The 26,600-nt window shown below is 39.1% G+C and overlaps 2 protein-coding genes across 2 annotated transcripts in view; both read left to right on the forward strand.

Moving 5' to 3' along the window:
• The window catches only part of LOC139143239 (epidermal growth factor receptor-like), a 167,603-nt gene extending 142,145 nt beyond the window's left edge, over window positions 1-25,458 (forward strand). The window contains exons 19-22 of the mRNA XM_070713384.1: window positions 532-629; window positions 9,116-9,343; window positions 10,162-10,189; window positions 24,377-25,458. Of these exons, the coding sequence (XP_070569485.1) occupies window positions 532-629; window positions 9,116-9,343; window positions 10,162-10,167 (332 nt within the window). The 3' untranslated portion in view covers window positions 10,168-10,189; window positions 24,377-25,458. The remainder of the gene's footprint in view (window positions 1-531; window positions 630-9,115; window positions 9,344-10,161; window positions 10,190-24,376) is intronic.
• LOC139143568 (uncharacterized) lies at window positions 14,019-14,636 on the forward strand. The gene has a single exon (XM_070713999.1). It carries the CDS (start codon window positions 14,019-14,021, stop codon window positions 14,634-14,636), a length of 618 nt encoding a protein of 205 aa, XP_070570100.1.
• Window positions 25,459-26,600: the final 1,142 nt, after the last annotated feature.

Genomic DNA, 26,600 nt, shown 5'->3' on the forward strand with positions numbered 1-26,600 from the left:
GAATTATTACAATGAATATCTTTACAACATAATGCTTCCGTTTGAATATCAACTTCAGAAAGAAGCCTATCTGAATTCACATAATACTCATTGCGTTGATTAGTACTAACCTTGGACCAGTTTAAGCGTACCTCTGTATCATTCTTAACAGAGTCATTACTTTCACATGAAGGTATGGTACCAATGTCACACTTAAAGGAGGTCGAAAAAATGTGAAAGTGGTGAAACTCTAGAACTCAGAAACTACCCGTAAGATTGCTCTGATTTTCAATATGCAGTTACCTCAGCTAAAGTTATGGAAATGTAATCTTTCATAGTACTGTCTTCAATTTTTCATATTTGTTTCAAAACTTTTCTTATTTTTTTAATTACTGTCATGAAGAACTTTTCACCAAACTGATTTGAAATTTGCTGACTGTTTGTGGAAAAAAACTGAATCAAAATCCAGTAACTTCTTGTTTCTACCTGAACTGATAGCCATTCTATAGGAATGTTATTTCATAGGTTTTTTTTCTGTAATACCATTGGTAGGTTGGATGTTGCATGAAGAAAGCAGACCCACTTTTAAAGAGTTAGTTCAAAATTTCAGCAAAATGGCACAGGATCCACAACGCTTCTTGATGCTAGAGGTAAGGTTGTGTAATTTCTTTTAGATACTTTGATCTAATCAGAATTGCTTGAAAGCCAGTTATGGGCTACGGCTGCTCACGGCTAATACGAAAATAAATGTTCACGCATAAATTCTATCTTCCGAGAGAGATTTATGAGTCAAGGAAGCAATGGATGAGAACTCTGCTAAAATTTAATTGCTTGATCTCTTTATTTAGAACTTATGTCAGTATCAGTTAACCATTTCTTTGTGATTCGATCATTATTTAGTTATTACCCATACTCGAGAATGTGTCAGAAGGCACATGTGTGTACAGTTGATTCCATACAATATGGTAATGCGACGCATTGACTAAACATCCATCTTATAAGAAATTTACTTCAAAAATGCTCGAAAAGAAATTTAAAAACTTATGTTGTTGTTTCATTGCTGTAGCTGCTTGTACAAACTCTTCATTTGTGAGTTCATTGAGCTTCGCCAGACTAAATAATCAAAATTAACCTCAAGCTGTAGATCTGTTCAGCATCATGACGCGTTGAGGTCTGAAGCTGCAGTTCTATAAATATGCGCAAGCTTCCAAATGTTATGCAGGTCAGATTCCAGCTGAGCATATATAATTGCATTACTCCTTTTTTCTCCCACCAAAATTATAGTGTGCAACATTTTACCTATTTTGTGTAATTTTTTTGACAATTTTGGACCAAATGAACATCACACTTTATGGGCTTCAAATTTTTATCAATATCTTTGGAAAATTTAGAAAAAATTTGACTGTTGTATTTTGATATATGCAACAACAAGTCATTGACAATGACATAGTCCCCACTTGTAATAGGAGTTTTAGTCTTGATGGGACAGGGAAATGTGGTCATTAAGAAGTATCACTGGAGTGTATATGTTGAGATCTATGGGCACATAGGTCTATGTCATTGTTCCCAATTTGAAACACATGAGGCATGTCTAAGTTATGGTTCTAAATCGGGAAAAAAGATCAGACCTCTAGCTGTATTGGCCAGCCAAGAAATACATATAAGCATAATAAATGAGGTACAAGATGTGACATCTTAAGGTCTAATATCCTATCAAAATTGAAGGGTATAGAATTTGTGGTTACTGAGTTATGCATATATATGTATAATCAAGGTCAAAGGTCATCGAGATCACATTTTGAAAAAAAAAACTGTATTGCTAATTAATCCCTATATACCAAAAATCAGACCTCTAGCTCTATTCGCTTGCCCAGAATTAGATATGTGCATAATTAATGAGGTAAAGCATGTGTTGTCATAAGGTCTCCCATCCTACTAAATATAAAGGACATAGCACTTGTGGTTACTTATTTATTGACATAAACATATATTTTAGGTAAAAGGTCATCGAGGTCACATGACATTTTGTCAAAAAATTTCTATCCTATCATTATCCCTATATACCAAAAATCAGACATCCAGCTCTATTGGCTTGCTCAGAATTAGATATGCTCATAATTAATGAGGTACAGTATGTGGCGTCATAAGGTCTCCCATCATACCAAATATGAAGGATGTAACACTTGTAATTACTAAGTTATGGACAAATATGTATATCTGACAGGGTTTTACATGACGCGCATTTCTGCGTCCTTTACGCATAAAACCGGACGCAAGACCCCCAAAATCTAAACTACGCGTCCCTTCGGACGCAGAAATATCTGTTGCTAGTGTACATGGTGTATATCTCGCGAAGCTGCTGAACACGTAAAACACATCCCAGTAAACCTTACCGACCCCATACTTTAATGGAATGCTCCGTAGTGCATTGGCCTCCACTGTTTGATGACCAATGGTACTCGCGGAAACAAATTTTATTACCGTAAAAAGTGACTTTCAAAATGTAAACTGATTCTTAATTGGTCGATTTCTTGTTTGCGTCAATTAACACATGTTTATGCATCATGGCGGGTCGTGTCAAACACCCAAAACAGGCCGATCTGCGAAAGTTTTTCGGCGGCAGAAGCAACCAGCACGATGCAGGTTTGGTCGAGGCCGAAACAGCAGCTACGCCATGCGATACTGATACATAAGGTCCCCCGGCCAAGTCAGCAAAATTACGAACATTCAACAGAAGTTGGCTCGATAGGTTTAAATGGCTTCGATATTCTGAAGAGCGAAACGTCATGGAATGCGATGTATGTTTGAAAGCGAATGTCACATGCCCGTTCACGGAAGGTTGTTCTAATTTTCAACATTCAACTCTCACTCGTCATCAGGACTCGAAAAGTCATCTCACAAGTGTTAAAATCCTAAGCTTCAGGTCGCAATTTACTACTGCTTGCAAATATGCAGAGGACCGGCAGTTGCAGGGTAAGAGTAACGAACTCGAGGCGTACGCTGCACAATTACGTACTGTTTACCTGATCGCTAAACGTGACCTTCCGTGCGATGTATTCACTGACATCATGCATCTACAGAATCTGAACGGCTTAGACATTGAATATTACAAACGTCCTCAGATAGTTATGGAGTTTGAAGAGTGTATTCAACGTGTGATCGAGAAGTCCCTGATTGATAGTATACATGCAAGTGACTTCATCGGTATAATGTTGGATGAGACTTGTGACATTACCGTTCATAAGAAACTTGCTATATATGTTCGATATATTCAGAATGGCGAGGCGAATGTTTCTTTCCTCGGTAACCAGCAAATTACAGATGCCACTGCTGCAGGGGTCGAAACCGCCTTGATTGAATTTTTGATTAGGAAAGAAATCTGTGACGCTGCCGTACACAAAATATACGGACTAGGAACAGACGGGGCGGCCGTAATGACCGGTCGTTTGAACGGGTTGGGTGCAAAATTAAAAGCCAGAAATCCCAACCTTGTTCAAGTGCATTGTGTTGCACATCGATTGAATCTTGCTGCTTCTCAAGCAGGCAGAGATATTGAATATTGCAAAGAATATCATAATATAATCCATTCATTGTATAAATACTTCAATGACTCTAGTGTGAGATATGACAAACTTAGAGAAATTCAAACTCTGTTGAATGGGAAGGCAAAACAAATTACTGAGGCCTACATCTGTTCGTTGGTTGTCGGTTGAATCAGCTGTCAAGATGATTTTCATCAGTTTTGAGCCAATTGCCTTGGCACTTGCAAGTGACAAAAAAGGGGAAAGGCTGATGGCCTGTTGAAATTTGTCTCCAATTCATTGTTTCTGCTATTCACTGCCTTATTGATTGATGTCCTTACTGTGATTGGAATTTTGAGCCTTACATTTCAGAAAGATTGTCAACCTATCACATATCAAAAAAGTGTTCAGTCTACTAGGGACACATTGAATACAATGACTAATGATTCACACACTGTCGGAGAAGTCTTTAATGATTTGGGTGATGTTCCTGGCAATGGTCAGAAAAACACATACAAAAACATTCAAATCACCGACAATTAGCCACTCAGACAGAGGTTCTGTAGTGTACGAGCAAATTATATCAACAAACTGCTGCATAATTTAGATAGCAGATTTCCAGATGATGAGATGAATATTCTGGAATGTTTTGATGTGATTCTCAACCCACACAGATATCCTGAAAATGTGGCCAACCTACCTGACTATGGGGTCAACCAGCTTGATCAACTGTTGATTCATTATAACAATACACCAGGTATTGATGCTGATAGAGCTAGGGCACACTTTCTGTTTACAAACACTTCACAAGATCTCATAGGGACGCACTGAATTTTGATATGTATATCAAGCTGTTGCTAACTGATTTTACAGAGGAGTATCCTGATTTTGCCATCCTAGCTAAAATTGCTCTTGTCATACCAGTGTCCTCTGCCCCATGTGAAAGGGGCTTTTCAGTACAAAATGCCATCAAACAGAGGGCACGAAATAGACTCAATCCTCAAAGGCTTAATAGACTAATGTTCATCAAACTGGTTGGCCCCATCATAGATGATTTTGACTTCATGAACACTGCTAGGTTATTGCCGAAGGAGCTAGCTGCTGGCAGAGTGTGAACTCAAACCTACTGGACTTGCTAGGTGTATGCCATTTCAGAGTATGGAATTACTTACCTTCTTGTCAATTTGCCAAATTTGAATACTTGTTCAAATTTCACAACGTTGTGAACTTGTCATTAAAATTATGAGATAATTTCAATCATGGATAGTGTTCTTTGAATTGATCAATGAGGGCCCTCAGTATGAACTAGCATTTTCATGTAAGAGTTATTTTAAGAAATGTGCAACCATTTGCCATGTTTTAATACTAATTGAACACAGTGAAGACCATGGCATGGATAAACAATAATATTCTTGTGAAATAAATTGGGACCCCCATATTTTGATGTAGGACTCGCATTTTCTTACACCAGGGGTCCCAGGGACTCTCAAAAGTAAAAAGTGATGTAAAACCCTGTCTGAGGTCAAAGGTCATTGAGGTCACGTGACATTTTGTCAAAAAAATTTTATTGCTAAGAAATATCCCCATATACCAAAAATCAGACCTCTGGCTCTATTGGCTCGCTCAAAATTAGATATGTGCATAATTAATGTGGTACAATATGTGGCGTCATAAGGTGTCCCATCATACCATATATGAAGGGTGTAGCACTTGTGGTTACTGAGTTATGGACAAATATGTATATCTGAGGTCAAAAGTCACAGAGGTCACGTGACATTTTGTCAAAATGTCTGAGATATCTGCATGAACAGATGGACTCACGGATGGATGAAAGGACGGACATGACCCAATCTATAAGCCCCCTGGACGTCATCCGTGGGGACTAAAAACTGTGTCACTGCATCCTTTTTGCAATATGAATACGATGAGAAACTAAATTTTTATTTTTCTTGGCCTTATACATGGGAGTCTATGGAGAACTGACTTATACATGGGAGTCTATGGAGAACTGCCTTATACATAGGAGTCTATGGAGAACTGCCTTATACATGGAAGTCTATGGAGAACTGCCTTATACATGGGAGTCTATGGAGGTGTAACTTAAAAAGTCCTCTAACACGGCCAAATTTGATCACATTGTGAAACAAATCGACGTGCATCTGTATGGGTAGGGTACTAGTACTATCCTTGTGCAAAGTTTGAAAGAAATTGACCAACGCATGTTTGAGATATCTGCATGAACGGACGCACGCACGCACGCACGGACAGACGCACGGATGGATGGACATGACCCAATCTATAAGTCCCCCCGGACTTCGTCCATGGGAACTAAAAATTGACTTTGGTGCTCAAAGGGTTAAAAGGGCAAAGTAGGCCATTTTTCATGAATTTTGTTTGATGCCAAATGCTTCTTATATTGTTTGACATGTTGAACAATACTGAATGAATTGGTGACCATGCATATATTTGACCCTGGTTTCAGACAAATTAAATGAAACCATCTCAAAAATGAATTATTGATCATGACCATTAATTCATTTTGACAGTGGTTTCATGTATCATGTCTAAAACCAGGGTCAAATATATGCATGGTCACCAATTCATTCAGTATCTTTCAACATGTCAAACAATGTAAGAAGTATCTTACATCAAACAAAATTACAAAATTCATGAAGAATGGTTGCTTTGTCCCTTGAATAAGTCAAATGAGATCATTTGCTGAAGTCTTCAGTCATTTGCATAAGGTTTTCAACCCTTGAACCCAGACCCCTGGTGACATGTGACATCATCAGGGTTTTCATTAACAGCCGTCAGGCGGCGATTTTTCGCCGCCTGACAATCGGGGAATGCCGTTTGAAAACAAACACTGATCCTTTATTTTACCCTTTATGATCGAGTTTTACACAGAATTATAGAAAGTTACATGTGAAAATGTGATTTACGCTTCAATTAAGCGCAAATCTTTATAACGGGAACTTGCCTCGCTAATTTACTTCTGCATACGAAAGCTTCATTCAGCTCAGAGTCAGATATTTATGATCTAATTGTCCAATCAAGTTGATTAACATTGATGCGTCGCGTCATCCCCATTGGTTTATGTCAACTGTCGTCAAATTTTGGATCCTGTGATTCGTCTATTGTGTACTACCTTATTCATGATTGCATCTGCGAAGCGACCTGGCCATTTCAAGCAGCTGGCGACGACTTTTTTTATGGGGTCGGGAGGAAAGAAAAGAGGTAATTTTTAATAGTTAAAAGTCAAGAATTTATGCCATGATGGAATACAGACGTTTACGTAGCTGCAATCTCGGATTTACGAAGTCAACTGAATGAAACCGTATAATGCCATGAGGCTAGTATATGGTTGAGAACATAGGTGGTCATTTCCGGCGATTGAGCACCGAGAGATTAAGCGATCAATCACCAACTTGAAGGGTAAAGCTAACTTGCTGAACGATATTATATCTTGAATAGTGAGTCGAATGAGTCGTAAAATACTCATATTTGTAATGTTCAATATGAGGTTGAAAAAGTTGGACTTTTTCCCGTTTCTAATTTGTTTCATGCCTTACTCATGGTGACTGTGACTGTACAGTCTCCACTTTCAAGCGTGGCTTCAGCGTCTCGACTCTAAGTTTGGTTAAACAAATTTTGCTCAGGAGTTGTTGTAGACTATACTGATCACACAACATAATTCTCACTCGTCGATTTATATTATTGTTATTAAATGTACTAAAGGGAAAGCGGCTCCACACATCACCTATACTATTTGTGTCTTTCTCTGTGTTTAAGTTTGTTTTTGTGTGTCTGGCTTTTGATGTTGATGGAATACAGTCAACTCGCACCTTTTCCAATTGGCCCAGAACCAACTCGCCCGATACCAACTCGCCCGTTGTTTGAGATGTGTACTGGTATGTAGTATAATAATATATCTGGTGTTATAGATTCTACGTACCTTGTGTTGTAAAATGTACGGAGTGTCCACTGACAGGCGATTGTTAAAAATTTGGAGCCTGAAATTGGCTATTGACAAGCGAGACTTTTTTCACCAATATTCACCACATTTCAGACAAATAAACTGCTCTTCTTCCACTTGAATGAAGAAAACAATGTTCTACCATGTGAAAATTACAAATAAGTTCAAATACGTCACAAATTCAACATATAGCAGGCAGTAGCGAAAGCTGTCATACGCGGTAACGGGGTATCCCCTGAGCAATGGCATTGCGTTAGCCAAGGTCCTGCACGTGTTTTTGCCGATTTCAAGTATCTTGCGTCATGAATCCCTCCTTTTAACTAGCAGGACTTTATTTAAAGTCGATGATTTGTACAGACGAGATACTCATGAAAAATTACAAATTGATTTCGGGCGAGTTGGTATCAAGTGAGTTAGTATTGGGCGTGTTGTTAACAGGCGAGTCAGAATCGGGCGAGTTTTTTCTGGGCAGATTGGAAAAGGTGCGAGTTAAGGGTGGTCGAGCCAGCTAGGATTTGAAATACACCCACTTTATCCAGTTCGAATGACAGAAATTATGAATCTCCCGTGGCGTTGCCCAACCCGATATATTTACTTTCATTTCCTTTATTGCAATGCTGCACTTGTTTTATATACATGAGAACCATATTTAATAATAATGAAAGTTTTTGCTATTTTTCGGCTGAAAATGCGCATAAGAATTTATTTCCCAGGCCTTCCAAAACAACAGTTAAAGCTGTTGCAAATTTAAATGTAATAACCACACCTTATCCATATTTTGCAGAATTATTTAGATTTTCAATCCAACAATTTTGTTTATTTTCACATAAATTATTGTTCAGATATTGCACTTCGCTTAACATCAGCCCCTCCCAATATGTGAAATGGAAAAAATCACAATTTGATGAGAAATATGGCCTTTTCAAATTATTTTGTTTGGATTTTTAAATATTTTATATTGACATTCAAACATTTGAAACCCATAACTCGAAGATAATATAATGATCATTCAATTATCACTAACAGCGTCCGCTTTCATGCTAAAAGCTCTGTCAATAAGTTGTATGAAGATAGGTTTCCATCAAAACCACAGTGTAGTTTTTATGGGGAGCACGGTCCCCTGGTGGATGCGTGCGTCCTAGAGTGGGCGTTCTATTGTTTGCAGCTATGATTTGACGCTACGTTTCGAAACCAGTGTGCGGTCTCTTCCTCAGTCGCTTTTTGCAACTTGCTGTCCTTAGATTTTTGTTTCACTGTTTGTGTTTTAATGATTTTACAAAAAAATAGCTATCACACATGGTAAAATGCTGAATAAATTAAGTTCCTAAAAGCATCTGGAAAGCCACAAAATAACTGTAAAAAAGCCTTAAAATCTCAAAATTTTCCCTTGAATCCTCTTCGAGAGGGGGACACATCCCCCCTCTCGAGCTCTCCCCCCCCCCCCCCCCCCCCCCGCCGATGACCTCCGGTCTCAGCTGCAGCGACCTTCAGTCTGATAAATATTTTCAGCCTGTTGATAAAAAACTTAATGAAAGCCCTGCATCATGCAGGAGAAATACATCCATACAGGGTGCCAATGGCTACCAATGAAAATAAAGTAGAAGAAAATCTAAGAAAGCTTTACATCACTTTCCAACAGAGTGAATGTGAAGAACCATTGCCCAGTCCATCAAAGGAAGAATATTACCGCAATTTAGTTCCTGATGAGGAGTCAGAATTACTGATGGATGCTGATGATTATCTTCAGCCTGTCACAACCCTGAGTGATGGCACTGATGGTAGTGATAGCGGCATTCCACATAACTACAATGGAGCTAGTAATAGCGCTGCTCTTCCACACATATATAGTGATGTTCCCAGCTCTGAGGTAAGCAGACTTACTCTGATATGGCCACTCACCTCAGTCAGAATTAAAAGTTCAAGCAACAATATAAATTTTTCAGCTCTTCTTCTTTTACTACAATGCAATCAAGGTAAAATAAATTTCAAAATGTTTCAGCTGTATTTAGGCATTTCATAGGATGGCTATGAGACAGAAAATAACGCAGAAAATAAGGCAATCTCTAAAAGATGAAAAATTGTTTCTGTATTTAAATTTTTAATGATAAATCACGGTTTAAAAGTAGAGTAAATTTCAAAATGTTTCAGCTGTATTAAGGCATATCATTATTGTACTGAGAATGGCAACGGACAACAATGCAATCTCTCAAAGATGAAATGTTTGTTTCTGCATTTACATTTGTAATGATAATCAACGCATCTCGACTCCCGCAATATCTAGCAAAGTGCAAGGTGTGCTGTCACTCAAATAATGCTGCATTATAATTTGTGTACATCACACCCAAATGTGCTGCTTCAGAGATGTCTTTCATCATGGATCCTTACTTATTTTCACCAGGAGGTGAGTTATAGGCCTACACTTTATCTGTGTATCAAAATTCGGTCTTCAGTCTTTTAAACAAAGCGGACTGTTTGGTTTTCCTCAAGGCAAGGGTCTATGCTTTAGACACATACGTTTAAATGCACTGACTAGGCAATTTTCGAAAATACTGGTTTAGGGGCCCATTTTACCACCGCTATCAGTGCTAAAACAGTATTTTAGCATCGGTGGAATGAGTTCTCGTCCAATCAGAATGGCGCATAGTAGCATGATATAATATAATATGTTCACCCTTCCTTTCACAGGTTTAGTAATCATGGAATTTCAAATCAGGTGAGTAGCTTTATGTTACTTGTTCTTCTTCACAAGACCACATAACTGAGAACAGGGATGCACAATTATTGGCATGCAGAGTTAGCAAAGTCGGCCATTTTTCATATATTTTGTTTGATGAGATACTACTTATTTTGTTTGACATGTTGAAAGATTCTAAATGAATGAGTGACCATGCATATATTCGACCGTAGTTCTAGACACGATAAGTGAAACCATCGCGAAAATAAATTAATGGTCATTTTCACAATGGTTTCACTTATTGTGTCTAAAACCGGGGTCGAATATATACATGGTCACCAATTCATTCAGTATCTTTCAACATGTCAAACAATATAAATAGTATCTCGTACCAAACAAAAGTCATGAAAAATGGTCGACTTTGTCCCTTTAAAACTAGAGAGATGATATTTTCTTAAAGTTTAGATCTCAATTTATTGCATACCTTGGCAGAACCCCATGACTGTGCAAGTGCGCAAAGGGCTTAATTGTGGTGTATTGTATGGCTGTCCCTCCTTGTACATCTAGCAAGTGCAGGGACAGATGCCAGATTATACCAGAAATTAAGTCCCAGTGCAAATATCCTGAGTATGGCTCGCTTGCTGTCTCGCCATGGGTTAATTTTTATTTATAACTTAAAACATGCAAAAACGATGCCTGAAAGGCTGTGTTTCATTGTTTGAAATTTGGCCACATGATGTATCTCAAGTTCTCATTTTTGTAATCCTGGTTTCAGGCACACCGATGACATTGAATTCTCATTGGCTATAGCTAATTGCATCACACACACACACACACACACACACACACACACACACACACACACACACACACACATGGTGACTGATTTTGTTAAGTAATTTACATGTTTACAGGTCAAATCAAGGTTGTGTATTTGTGGAAAAAGTCTCCCTCAAGTATTTTGCTGCAATCACCATCCCTCCACCCACCGGTCTGGAAACAGCTCCTGTTTCTTTGTTCCGATGCGCTTTACGGGTAAACTTATCAATTACAAAAACTCTGTGAATCTCTGACTCCTTAAAGGTGACAAGTACGTGAATTTGCATGAAAAATATGCTAATTTTAACCAAAATGACCAGAATGCACTGCGCTATTCAGTACAGCGATTTTACTGAATAAATAGCAGGATTATGGACCATAGTTTATAATCTGTGTTAATGCAAAGAAAATGAGACTATTACGCAACCCTCTGTACACATCCATCTACGTTTGCCCTACGTTGCCTTTGTTCACCCCCCTTTCGCTTTGTTCCTTGACCCCTGACTTTCTCATCTCCTTGACCTTTGGCATTTAAGCATGCCTTTTTTGGGCTCCTTTCCTGCTAAGCTCTCATTCTAGCTCTGTGGACGCTTTCAGCAGCACTGCTTTCTTTAGAGCTCCGCTTCGTATTCGTCGCCGTATTACGTTTCGCCGCCGTACGCCTTCCTAACAAGACCTTCACCACACCGTCCTGATTCCAGCTGTATCATCGATATCCAGCAACATGCCAGGCAGAGGTAGAGGTTAACGCAATTCTACCAGGGTAAGCTGTAAACCTGCTCGTTATGCCGATGCAGCTCCTCCCGGAGAAAGCCAAGCAAGCTTAGGATCTGCAGCCCAAAGCGACAAAAAAGACCAAGACGTAGTCACAATTAGCCGTCGCGAGTTGTTAGAACTGAACCGTTCAATCGCCGGTAGAATACCCGACTCCAGCAACAAATCGCCAAACCCAGACGTTTCCATCATCGGCCACGCTACATCTCAACCAGGCAACACTTCAAGACCCAGCAACGAACGAGATGTTAATCCAACACCTATCACGTTGCCGTCCGTTCATCCAGACTTTCTGAGTGCGACGTTCTCCGAAACCTCCACATCACTTGGTTAACAAGCGCAGCCATCTTGGCCCAATGTAAACAACTCAACTTTTACCATGCCGCACTTACCGGTCACCGCAGGGGGCGCTTCAGCTTCCGGTCCATACCTAACGACGCATCCAAACGTACCATCATTCCAACAAGCAGCAGTTCCGGCAACGATACCGCCAGCAAACCTCTACCTTCCATTCGTCGATCAACAAGCTTTGAACAACTTGGCCAACCAGGGTAAGTTCGTCGATTTATCTGACTTACACCCTGACTCCTTACGGCCAAACATCACCCAATCAACAAGAACACACGTTTCCTTTGACCTAGACAATCCATCAATAGCAGTATTTACATCACAGGCAAAGAAAAAAGAAATCAAGGACTTCGAGACTTGGCTAGACTGTTGGTCTACTTTTGCTGCATACCGTGCCTATTATTTTCCCCACGAAGCCATGCATTTGTTTAACTACCAGAGACATATAGCACGTAGGGCCGCCTCCTACAAAGCTGAAGCTTGGATGTCGTACGATAAAGAATTTCGTCTCGACCATGCGAGATACCCTAGCTTACGCAGTTGGAGCATTCCCAACCCACAGTTAGATCATGAACATTTCCAACAGAACCTCCATCTCCTAATTCCAACTTGCCCTGACTGCCGGAAGAAAGGCCACACCCGTCAGGAATGCAACAGCCAACCAAAGAATCCATATGTCTGGTACAGCAAATCCATCAGCAACAACAACAACAACCAGATCTGCCGTGACTTCAATCGAGGCCACTGCAGTAACCCATGCCGTAATAACAGAATCCACTGCTGCAGCACTTGCAACTCTAGCCAACACCCAGCCACTTTTCACCGCAAAGCCTATGCTAGCCAACAGCCTTTTCGTAGCTCATCTAACGAAGACCAGCCAGCATACCCATGCACCTCAGCCCTTTCGTCAACATGGTAATACCAATAGATAAGGTCCTATCCGTGCACCCAGAAACACCTCTCATGCTTGACGTTTTCGCACATGAATTACACCACCACCCCAACAAGCTATTCGTAACAGAGGTACTCTTCAACATATCACATGGTGCCAACATAGGATTCAACGGAAAACGCTACCCCAGAGACGGACCAAGAATGCCAAATCAGCTATAACCAACCCTAACGTCATCACCGACGCAATTATCAAAGAGGTGAACTTCGGTCATACCGTTGGTCCTTTCAGAACCTCTCCCTTCAAAGACTTCGTCATCAACTCCTTGGGAGTCCGGCCAAAGAAAAATGGTGAACACAGAATCATAATGGACTTGTCACAGCCATCAGCAGACAGTGTTAACTCTAACATATCCAAAGACGAACACTCATTATCTTACGTCTGCGTCGATGACGCCATAGCAATCGTCACTAAGCATGGCCCAGGGTCCTTGATGGCAAAAATCGACATCAAGCACGCTTTCAGACTCTGTCCAGTACGCAAAGAAGATTGGCATCTCCTTGGTTACTACTGGGAGGGGTTTTACTTCTTCGATCGCGTATTACCTTTTGGTCTGCGGTCAGCACCATACCTTTTCAACCAAATTGCAGATGCTATACACTGGATCGTTGCTAACAAGATCCAGTCAGATGACTTAGTTCACTATCTAGACGACTACTTCACAGGTGGACCACCCAGCACCAGTCTATGTCACGATAACATGAACACTATGCTCTCTACATGTGATAACCTAGGGGTACCAGTTGCAGACGACAAAATTGAAGGGCCATGCACTATACTAACTTTCTTAGGTGTGGAGCTTGACTCTAATGAATGGTCATTCGTCTCCCAAATGACAAGCTTCAAGAACTACTGTCTTCATTACCAACCTGGCTTACCCGAGCTTCATGCACAAAGCGCGAACTGCTCTCATTCATTGGCACCCTTAGCTTCGCCTGCAAATGTGTCCCAGCCGGAAGAATTTTCTTAAGACGTATGATAGACCTGAGCACCACCACCAAAAATCTCAACAGCACAATTCACCTATCCGAAGAATTCAAGCTAGACGTACAGTGGTGGTGTGACTTCCTACCAACATGGAATGGGTCTGCTTCCATGCTGCAATCCAGTTGGATTTCGTCACCGGACATGGAATTATACACAGATGCATCAGCCAAGCACGGTTATGGTATCTTCTATAAGGGACACTGGATCTCTGCCCCTTGGCCAAATCAAATCACCGAGAACAACTACTCAATAGCCTGGATGGAGCTGCTACCAATACTGCTTTCATGTCTAATTTGGGGGCATCTTTGGGCCACACAACGTGTCTTATTCCACTGCGACAACATGTCTGTAGTCCAAATATGGAAAAAAGGTTCATCAGCCTGCCCACGCATCATGAATTTAATTCGACGAATATTCTTCACAGCAGCCTCACGTAACTTCCACGTCATGATTGTACATATTGAGGGTGTTAACAATGACATTGCTGACTGTTTATCTCGCCAACAGATCCCCAAGTTCCGCAAGCTGGTGCCGTCGGCAGACTCCCAAGCAACCAACCCACCAGACCTACACACCCTCGATTACTCAATCAGTGAGTACCAATGATCTAATCGCACGTGCACACAATTACATCAACAACAGCATCGCGCCGAGTACTAGACTGACTTACCACTCAGCATACCTCCGCTACATTAACTTCTGTCATACACATGGACTGCAGTCCATGCCACTCACTACACAGGTGGCAATCCTATTCATGACCCACCTGGCAACGAGTGGTCGAATGGTTATACATGTGAACGAATGGCTGTTTTGAATCCACTCACATGTATGTGAACGAATGGTTATTTTGAATCCATTCACATGTATGTGAACGAATGGTTATTTTGAATGACAGGGTCATCCTGACAGAAAAAGAGCATCATGAAAAGTACTTATTTGACACTGGATTTTACTTTAACTGATGTTGCTGTGATGAATTTGGTAGACACTGTTTCATTTGCATGTTTGCCAGCTAAGATGTAAGCAAACATCAATAAGTGAAATCAAATTCCAGTGAAATCAAGTACTTTCACACAGGCTCTTTCAGTGCAGCATATGATATAATTGGTTGGAGATGTAATTTAACCATATTTGGCCAAAAACTAACACTGGCCAAACAGAGTTAAAAGCAACTCAGACTCACCTGAACACAGCAAGCACAAGCAGACTCACCTTTCCAAACATTCAAAATAAAAAGCACAAAATATATCTTCAAGTCTGATGACAAATTTAATAAATTTTTGGCTTCAACGAATTCTACAGACAAAGTGAAAAGTGATTTAGTCCAAGATAAGTTTTTAAAAGAGTTCATTTAGCTCTGGCCAAGTCTCGTCTTTCATGTCCTATTTTGTTTTGAAATTTGACATTGAAGACTTCTTTAGGTAAGTCATGATTATATTTGCCGAATTTCTCTTGGGCCTTGGCTGACATGCACACTGAAATGAAAGAGAAAGAAGAGAATGAACTTAGCAACATTTATTAAGACAACAAATTTACAATATAGTTTTAGAACATGAGTGTGATTTGTTACGTAAACACATAGAAGAATTTATTACATGTGTGTAACATATCTAGTGTAACATATCCAGAAATGTATTGGGCTTGTGTACGTTGTATTGACTTGACTAGTTGCCACAGCTACTAGTCCGATTAATTTATGTACTCATTACAGACTCGTCACATCATTACATCATTACATCATAATTTGAATCAATACAAGAAAGTATGTTACTGTCTGTAATACATGTAGCAAACAAGTTATTGAACTCATTAAAAATTACAGCTGCTGTCCTTTGAAAATTAAAACACATCAAATTTCTGAATATTTTTTGTCTTTCAATACAAGGCTTCATACCTGGCAATATCATATTAAAAATGGATTTTAACAGTAACCATGTATAAAAGAAGTAGAAAATTGCAAGTAAGACCTAGTGGTACAAACAATCATAAGTTTACAAAGCCATGTTCATCCTACGATCTAGTTTTGTTAGTTTTTTTAATATTTTCATTTTGCCTAATTTTTTGCATACCCCCGAAAATTGAAAGCGAGCGAGAAATTCATCTGAAAATGCTTATTGAACCAATTTTGCAATGTGAATAAAAACAGGCACAACTCATTATCTGATTGACTTCGAGTATGGGTGAGGCTCACATCTTCACGATCGCCAGCAAGTGCACAGTGAAGTCAATGCACCACCATTTTGTCCATAGTCTGAAGTCACACATACTATAGCAATGTATTCGATACGTGGCGCTACGTGTTGGTGTTACCTCCTTGAGGTAAAAGGTATTCAAAATCAAAATTCCTACCTCTTGAGCTAAATAAGAGTATTTTATAAATATGCATTTCAAATACTTACCAGATGAATGGAAAATTATCGTCAACCGGCGACTTGCTGTCTTGGTCACTGCATCCAACCACGGTCCAACACTGTCGCGGGGGAAATACACTTTACCTTCATGCCTACTGAAACATTACCCCTTAGACATAAATCACGTGCTGTTTTGACTAAAAATGTATCGTCGCTGGGGGTAGAAATGACCGAGAAATCAGCCATAATTCGTAAGATTCAGTTGAAAGTCTGAACTGGTAGCCGTTACTTCAAAAAACTCTGCGCAGTCTCATTTGAGAGATGCAATGTGATATCCGATAAGTCAAAAGGTCAAGGGTCGTGATCGTCGCAAAATTTTGACATTTCATGTACGCATAAACTGTTCTTTTAGATATTTATGATAAACAAAAAATGACTTAATATGAAGAGATCAGTTAAATTACGGAAGTCAGACACACTAAGTGAACACTGTTGCAATACTGATCTGCCTTGTTAAATTCCAGCATACTCATTTGCGGGACCCTTCCGGTCGTACCCTGTTGCGTCCCGGCCACTCCATTGTAAACCACGACATCGTACCGTATATCGTCAGAACCGTTAGTCCATCCGGCTCGATTTTTGTACGGTTGGGGAATAAAACAGTACCCGTACTGCGTCTCCATTAAGTTTTATGTAAGTTGTAGTCGCGAAAGTTTTACAATGGCAGATGCAGAACCATCGCAAGTGTGTTCGTCGTTGTGACATGATATGACGTACATGACTGCATAGCCAGTTGCTCACGGACGTACACAAAAACGTGGACCGTATGAGAAATATTTAATGACAGGTCCAACCATATTACGTCTGAAAATGTGAGTACCTTTCAATAGAATGCAGGTTCCGATCATATTGGATATTTAGCGGTGAACATGTGTTAATTATTTCACATTTTGAAAATAAAAATAAACGATGTTTAAATTGATCTGTGCTGATTTTATTTAGAGGCTGCTCGCAGATGTTTGCAGTGACTTCCATCTTGTCATATTCATTGGTTTATACTGAAAATCCCTGGTCCCTTTTTTTTAATGGAGATGAATTAAACCAATTCTAACCATATTCAAGGGATAGTCTGTAACTTCATAATTTTGGCAGAAAGTTTGTTCTTATATTGACTACAGTTTTTTCTCTCTTTTCAAATTCATGTTAGCCAGTATTGCTTTTGTTATTCTATTTTCTAAAGCATGTTCAAATGTCCAGTGTTCAGAACCTGTATTATGTACAGTCAGCATTGTTATATTGTTTGTAATCACATTTTAGTCTGGACTAAACTTCAATTGAAAACAATAACAGTGAACTTTTATAATCACATGCACCCAAAGTGTATGTTGGTTGTATTGATAATATGAACGAGCTAATTCAACTTAAATTTGTGAATAATAAAGTAAGTGAAGTTAATACACAACACAAAAATTAACAAAATAAAAATCTTACAGCTATATACTGTCACTTTAAAACTGCAAACCACTGCTTCTGTATCCACTAAATATTAAAGTCTGACAACAATTAACTGGTAACCGGTGCATGTGACCCATGTAGCATTTCTTTAGTGCAAACATTAGTGCAAACTGCCTATTTTTCCTCAAATAACCATTCAAACTGTTCCACACAGAAATGTGGACTGGCTAATAGGCAGTTCCGTTTTGTAAGGGTATACCGAACCGGACAAACACATGCTCTGGGCTGCTTACACACTTGCCTTCTTCGCCTTTTTACGTGTGAGTGAGTTCACCTCCCTTTCATTGCTTAAATTTGACCCCGATCGCACTCTGCTCGGATCAGACGTCAACATACGCAGAGACCTGGAAATAAACATCAAAGTATCCAAGACAGACCCTTTCCGTCGTGGCTGCTCTGTCACCATAGCTCCATCAGGTTCGGATATCTGTGCTGTAGAAGCGTTTAAAACCTACAGCACCATATGCCCGATCATCGACCACATGCCTGTGTTTCGGTTCGCGGATGGGCGGTTCCTCACAAGACAAGCCTTAGGACAAAGTGTGCATGACCTGTTGGATTATGCCAAAATACCAAATGCACACCAATACACAACTCATAGCTTCAGAAGTGGAGCCGCTACGACCACAGCCGATGTTAACCTACCGGACTGGCTGATAGACCCTTGGAAGATGGAGAAGTGATTCCTACCAAGTGTATATCAAAACGCCAAAAACTCTCATCCAATCTGTGCCATCACTCTTAGCTGGACATAAGACGAACCAGTATGCCGGTTTAGCCTAGCATTTGTCGTCATAGCAACACATTGCACTAGATAGGAACACTTTCTGTCCAGTTTCTGATCTCTTTTAATCTCTGGCTACTCTCGGACATTTGCCTCGAACTTGATTTTGAGACTGCAACAATTAAATGCAATATCTGTTTTTTTCACTGTATGTACATTTTTTCATTTGACATGTCTTAACGTTCTTGAGATGTAGTTCGCTTTGCCTATGCTTAATGACATTGAATATACTGAGACACATATCATCGCGCCCAGTCTCACTTCTATGTTCTCTGTCCGTGTGGCCGGTACCGGTCTTCGTCATTTTACCTTGCGCCTTTTCCACTGGTGCGGGCAATGCAACCGCAAGACGGCAACATGCTGATTTTGCCTTTTTCTTCCACACACAATGCATCGTATCTCAATTTGGGGGTTGTAACCACGGCATATACAGACTCTACACAGGTACCACGATGTCTTCGCCTATGGAATGGCCAGTCAAATCTGCGACTCCTGTCATGGGGATACCATCTATGACACCTGCTCGTAAGTCTCCGCTGGTTGCAGGCTATGCTCGGGTACCACGTGTCCCACGTCATGATGTAATTCAAACAGGCGAATTGCATCATGGGGTCATCCACTATGACACCTGCTTGCGTAGTCCACTCCCCCACACACTTTTTATCCCACGCCTTGTCTCACGTCTCATTTATTATGCATTAACTTGTCGATATTGTAACACAAATGTTTCAATATTGAGGTGGGAGCCTCATGGTTCTTTCACATTTTTATACATAAAAATTTCTTTTCAAAGCTGTTGCGTACTCTTTTGGCCTCCAAAACAGATTGAGCTTGCAAGGAATCGCCGCTAGACCACTGTACGCGACTGTACCCCTTAGTCTTAAAACGGATAAACAAAGACACAAACAAAATCACTATCCCAAAAATCATCGTTTTGGAAGAAACAACATCAAAATAAGTGTCTCACCATTCATAAAATATCGTAAATTTAATTCGTTCAATGATTTAACCCCTTGACTACCAAGGCCAATGTATTCCTATATACCAGGCCCCTTATGTAAATATTGATAAAATCTTGGGTGTGGTCATTTAATGAACACTGCTTAGAGTGAAAATTAAGTAAATACCAATAAACCATATATTTTCTGAATCAGCATGAAATTTCCCACATTTTCATACATAAGTTTTGTATTTCCAGGTCACGTGACTAATCACATGACACATCATGTGACCAGAGTTGGCAAAGAATATGAATATTTGAAGCATCAGGACGTGTTTTGAATCCATAAAATGACGCAAATTTGAATACAGTTGCAATTTTCATGGCATTGTCTTTACATATATGTAATAATAACTACCCTTTACTTTATTTATAGATGTACCTATTTAAGATTTTTCTCACAAAAGGCAGAGTAAATGAACCACAAACATCAGCATCTGACATGATTCTGCATTTGAAAATCAACACATTTTATATTTGTAAAGACCTGCTTTATGTCTTCCTTGCAGAAACATGCTTCTAAAATGATTATGATTTATCAAAAAATAAATCACAATATTTAAAAATACATTTTAGGGAACAACATATCACATGACTTAACACATGACCAGTCATGTGACCATTCATATTGATAATATGGCTACTATAAAATTTCACTGGCTTACAGTAAAAAATTGTATTTCCTCTAGTTTCATTCACGAATATTGCTGTTAATAGAACACTTTTACATATAAATCATTTGTTTTCAATAAATAAACATTTCATTTTATTAAAAAAAACAAACCATAAACATCTTCGCGATCGTCCGTACTTCTGAAAACTGTAAACAATCAGCGCAACGCTTCTGTGATCAGCCTGACCTTTCAGGGTCGAGGTCATGGGTCACGACATTTGCTGCCGGACTTTGGCCATAGTCGGACGTACGGGGGCATTATCACATTCAGGCCAGGTCGGAATAAATCAATCTTAGTCGCCCTGCGTGCCGACGCCAAAATTACGGGATTTTTAGCGACAAAAACGAAGCAAATACGCCTATTTAACTGTGCCGGATATTTCCGGCACTCAAGGTATATGGTAATTCAATATGGCGCCATAGGTAGTCAAGGGGTTAAATATGCCGAGTTTGATTAGATTCAAACATGGAAGGGAGGAAAAAACTTCGTGACCGAAAAAACCAACGTTCGCGGTATACACCTCGCAAGTCAACATTCACGGGGAATTTTACGGGTTGATTGGCAATTTTCGTTGTTCAAAAAATGCATGGCTGATGTATGGTGGCCGCCATCTTAATTTTTAACGACAAATGCTGTAACCGCCACAAATGTAATAATCTCCACAAATGTAATATCAACCACAGTTGTAATAAAATCAACCACAAATGTAATAAAACAGTCAGCCATTAATGTAACAACCTGCAACCACAAATGTAATAAACAAATTAACCATAAATGTAATAAAACACAACCATAATGTAATAAACTTGAACTTGCATATGTGATCATTTGTTTATCAGTGCCCTGAGTAAATAATAACGTTAATAAGACTAGTGTAATGTTATTGCATACTTTCCTGAAACTAGGTTTCCTTTCCGAAACACACAGTAGAATACTTTGAGAACACTATCAGAAAACTGCGAGGTACCGATCTAAACATTAGATAATGGAAGTGGAACAGCAGTTCTAGACACTGATAATTACATAATAAGGAAGCGTCAAAATAACTCGTCAACCAGTGATACCACACAAAGTTTATGACACATGACTCAGAACAAATAACAGAAATATACAACCTTATAACAGAAACTTACGACACAAAACATGTTGACGAGAACATGTATCCATATTTAAATATAGTAAAAACAATACGAACACTACCTTGAACACAGTCGAACAAAATTAGACATCCTAGCATCCCCAGTGAAGGAACAAACATAAAGTTGGACAACATAGGAATACAGAAAATCTATCGATTATTCCATACAATTTATCCACTGAAGATAAATTTGAGGCAACTGATTAAGAAAGTATGGTAAATTTCGAAAAAACGACGCTAAAGGATCGTGGTGTTATACAGTCTCCTCCACTCTGGAGTACAGACTGCACTGACGTCCAGATTACAGCTGTGTCTCGCCATGGCCAATCAGTTTTGTACACAAAATAGGGATACGTAAAATACACTTTCAAATATACAAAACACACTAAACGCAAACAATTAAGATATGAATAATGTGTAGAGTTGCTTTCCTTATTACAAAGATAAATACTTAAGCTTAAGGGCTAATTCCTCGATTGCAAAGACAAAACAGATTTAATTATTACATTTTTGGTTGACAAGTATTACATTTATGGGTGATTTTTTTATTACATTTATGGTTATCATTTATTACAATTGTGGTTGGTGTTTTTATTACATTTATAGTTGATTTTTGTTACATTTATGGGTGATATTACATTGATGGGTGCATTTTATTACAATTATGGTTGATGTTACATTTATGGAGATTATTACATTTGTGGAGGTTACAATTGCATCGTCGAAAACTCGGGCATTTTCTACAACAGAACAGAGTAAACGACAAAAAAACGCATACAACCAATTTTAAAATCCCAATTGCTGATTGATCACGCCAAAGTTGTTTCGATTTCTTGTTATTTCTACAAGTGAAAGGGAGGAAAACTTTCGTACTATAAGGTGCTTCTTCCTACCTAGCGAGGTCAAATTTGGTGGGCGAAAATTCGACAGAAAAACATGGAAAATCATAGACGAAAATCTAAAAAGAAACTAGAAAGCATTTGCAAGCAAAAGCGAAGTTCCAGAGACCAGAGCAACGGAAGAAACAAGAGAATGTGTGACAAAGATAGGTGCAGAATGAAAGAGCGCTTTGGATTTTAATATTCAAGCACGTACCTATAGTTAGGGCTGATAGCAGTAAACACCATAATACAAATAAAAGCAAGGCAGTCCGGGGAATTACAGTACACAGATTACAAATGCCTACATGTACGGTAAAAACGCAACACATACTTACGGGGCCGACATGGCACGGAAATGTATATCAGACGACATTCTCGCGAGCCAGAGATAATTTTTCGCCCGGCTGACCTACGCAAAAATCAATCGCTTGATGGGTAACACTGAGTTGTTGCCGTAAAGAGGCACGTGCTTTACGACGATGATCAGACGAGAGAAAACATCGGACCGAGGCCGTTGAAATTGAAAACCAAGGCCACGTGCATTTTCATTTGATTAAAAGCACAGACTAAAACAATTTTCATTGCTATGTCGCTGTTTTCACAAGATACTGACCGTTTGATCTTGGAAAGTTGAGTTGCTTTTACGTGCAACCAACGCATGCCGGTGCAGTGAATGCCTAGCTCTGCATGGCAGGGCCTGGCTGTGTGTTACCGGCGTTAAACGGCCTGCCACCACAGCCCCGCAGACTGATATAGGAAAAACCGCTGGTGGCTCCTCAGAAATACGGCGGGCAGTTTCTCCGCCAAAACAGCCGATTTTGAATCCAAATTTTGCATTGATCTTCGTTTTTGAGCACACCCACCTCGCCTAGGTACACGATGTGCCCAGCCGCGCTTGTAAACTTACGGAAAGCCTACTTTTCTCTCTATGCGAGCGAAGTGATCGTATCCGCCGCCATTGTTAATGTCATTCAACCCATGAGCATTCAGGCGAATCAGTAAAGCGCCACGTACGGCGAGTATTTAGAGAAAAATAAAATCAAAAAGCAACAAAAATTCAAAGCGAAAGAAAGCTAGAATTATTAATAGCTGAACGCAATATGATAGTTGAGCAATGCAAAATAAAAAATAAATAAATAAACAAACAAGAAATGCCCGTAAAACCCGTCCGAGCTGAGCGATGACGTCATAAGCGTGTCGCAATGCATTCTGGGTAATTAAGGTAAAATTTGTGCATAGCATGTTCTATGGTAGTAATACCGGAAATAGAGAAAGAAAGAAAGAAACAAAGAAACAAAGAAAGAAAGTGAGCAAAAACTAACAGTTCCAGAGCTGGTCTCTGGAACTAATTACTCTCATTAAACACATTTTCTCAGTTGTAGCAGATATCCTGGCTATGGTAACAAAGTTACCTGAGGAGCAAAGAAATGACAATAAATAAAAGTACTCCGCACCGCAAGATGTCGCCAAACGCTACTGATGGCGGCCCCAAGCAAGCATTTACATCCATAACGCGCTTCGTACCAACGGTAGAGCAATTAACACCTTTAAACAATTGCGCACGTGTCGTGTTTCCAGACTGGAAAATCTGACTGAAATACCAAATGTAGTAAACCCTAAAGAAAATACTGCAGTTAATGGTACCAGTAAATCTGACAAAGTAACACCAGGTCAGGAGACATCAGTAGAACCAAGTGGAATTACTGAACCAGTTAGAAGATCAAATAGAGTTAGAAAACCAGTAGTGAAATTAGATCTGTAAATTTTGCAATGTAGTTTATTTGTAGAAATCAGGCATGTAACACTTTTCTTTTAAAAGGGGAAGCAGTGTAATATATGCTAATATATTCATGTAGTGACGTATTATTGTAGTGGCATGTGCACAATAAAGTATTACTCTCCTCATAGTGAACAACGGCCTCTGTGTCTCTCATGACAATACATAGTACATATATTACAGTACCTACAATTACCGCAATGCTATTCTTGCTTTCTTTAAGGGCATTATAAACCTGAAGGGTAGAATAGCGCAAGAGGATGAAGACATTCAACTTGTTGGCCAGTTAAGTCAAGAAAAAGCCAAGAGTGGATACCAAGGCATGCATCAGTGGGACAAACACTGCAACCAGCAATGTGCATTGAAGTCTGTGATTGTCTGTAATGATGCCTATGTCCGACCTGAAAAACCATTGACAAATACTTGGTATTCTGACCCACAGTAACAAGAACAGATGTGAAGCATATCACCTGAAATGATACATGTTCAAACTTAATCCTTGATATGGCCTTGTGCAACAACAGGTTTGAGAACAATGAACCATGATACATCATGGGCATCTGTGATCAAAGTATAAAGAACACTATTATGTAAACTTCCAGTGTTTGTGCCAATAAATGAAGCAAAAAATGTTGGCATCTTCAGCAAAAGTATTGAATTTTAATAGTGTCACCTCTTACTGTTAACATTTGTAGTCACACTTTGTGGAGGGCCTTAATTTCCAGATCTGCAACCATTGCAGAACTCTACAATTTTGTAATCATTGCAGGATATTACATAGTGTCAGAACCACATATCTCCTGTGAAGATTGACCGCATCAAGCAGATTTCCATGGATGCAGTGGATGGTGGAAGTCTGTCAGAGAGGATCTGTGATAGAACAAAATTCTCATCTTGATGTACCACAGAAAAAACCTGACAATCACGTGAAAAGTGAGAAGTCTTAACAATGTATAAACATTACTTTAGGAAACATTTTGTTACTTGTAGGTAGTCTTCTGTTTTAAGCACACAAAACAAAGCAAAAGTAATGCATGCTTAATACCATGAGCAGTAGTACACAGTTCAAAAACACTTTTAATATTGAGATAGTTTATCTAGGAAAAATTTAAGATATGTGTCCTGCCACATAAAGTAATTTATTTTGGCTTCTAACAATGAATGTTACGTAACAATACTGCCTGTCAGCTTGATGTACATAGATGATCATAGATTAGTTTGACTTATGAAGGACGATGTGTAAATTTTGTGGAAAATTAAACTTTAATCTTTTTACAAGTGAAATAATGAGCACAGTCGGGAACTTACAGGACTCAGTGGGCGCACAGAAGAGGGATTACTGATGACGCAGTCATTTGCTTACACTGGGCGGGAGTTTTTAGCTACTATAGACTATAGTCTATAGAAGCTATTGGGATGGGTATCCGTCCGGCGTCCGGCGTCAGTCTGTATGTATGTATGTATGTATGTCCATTTGTGAGGCGTCCGTCCACTCAAATATCTTGAGAACCGCAGTACTTACTGATATGATATTTCTTGTGTATATGAAAAATATGATTTTGAGAAACTGCTTTTTTTAATTTTTTGATATTGTTGAAAATATGCAAATTAGCACCAAAAAAGGCGTTTTTGGTAAAAAATCTTCTTCTTCATAACTGCTTGTCAGACAGCTTTGTTATTTGGTGTACAGGTCCCTAGGGATATCCCAACTTAGATTTGTTCAAATTGTGATGAAATATGCAAATCTGTATTTTTAAGGAATTTTTTTGTCATTTTTGGTCAAAACTTTATTTTATCAAAAGCGCTCGTCTGACAGCTTTGATATTTGGTATACAGGTTCCTACAGATGAACTAATTATGATACATTGATTATATGATGAAATCTGCAATTTTGTATTTTTGTTACAATTTTTGCCATTTTTGGTCAAAAAATGTGTTTTTCAAAACTGCTTGCCTGATGCCTTTGATATTTGGTATACAGGTTTCTCGGGGTTGTCTTAGTGTGATGTATTGAAATTTGATGAAATCTTCAATTTTTGTATTTTTGGGTCAATTTTTGCCATTTTTGGTCAAAATATTTGTTTCTCAAAAGTTACTCGTCTGATAGCTTTGATATTTGGTATACAGGTTCCTAGGCTTTATCTTAATGTAATTTATTGAAATTATGATGAAATCTTCAATTTTGTATTTTTGGAGCTAATTTTGCCATTTTTGGTCAGGCCATCCTGAAATGAGCTATCAAAGATATCCACCTTCTTCATCAATACATGTGTCACAAAAAGTTATTCTCTACATAACACAGCAGAGCTCTGTCAACCGTTGGGTCGCTTGTTTTTCAAAACGCTGGTCAGGCCATCCTGAAATGAGCTATCAAGATATCCACCTTCTTCATCAATACATGTGTCACAAAAAGTTATTCTCTACATAACACAGCAGAGCTCTGTCGA

Source organism: Ptychodera flava, chromosome 11, assembly GCF_041260155.1.
Source record: "Ptychodera flava strain L36383 chromosome 11, AS_Pfla_20210202, whole genome shotgun sequence".
Lineage (NCBI taxonomy): Eukaryota > Metazoa > Hemichordata > Enteropneusta > Ptychoderidae > Ptychodera > Ptychodera flava.

Excerpts from the sequence above, each read along its gene's own strand:
- LOC139143568 (XM_070713999.1), top strand. The coding sequence starts at position 14,019 with ATGATAGACCTGAGCACCACCACCAAAAATCTCAACAGCACAATTCAC.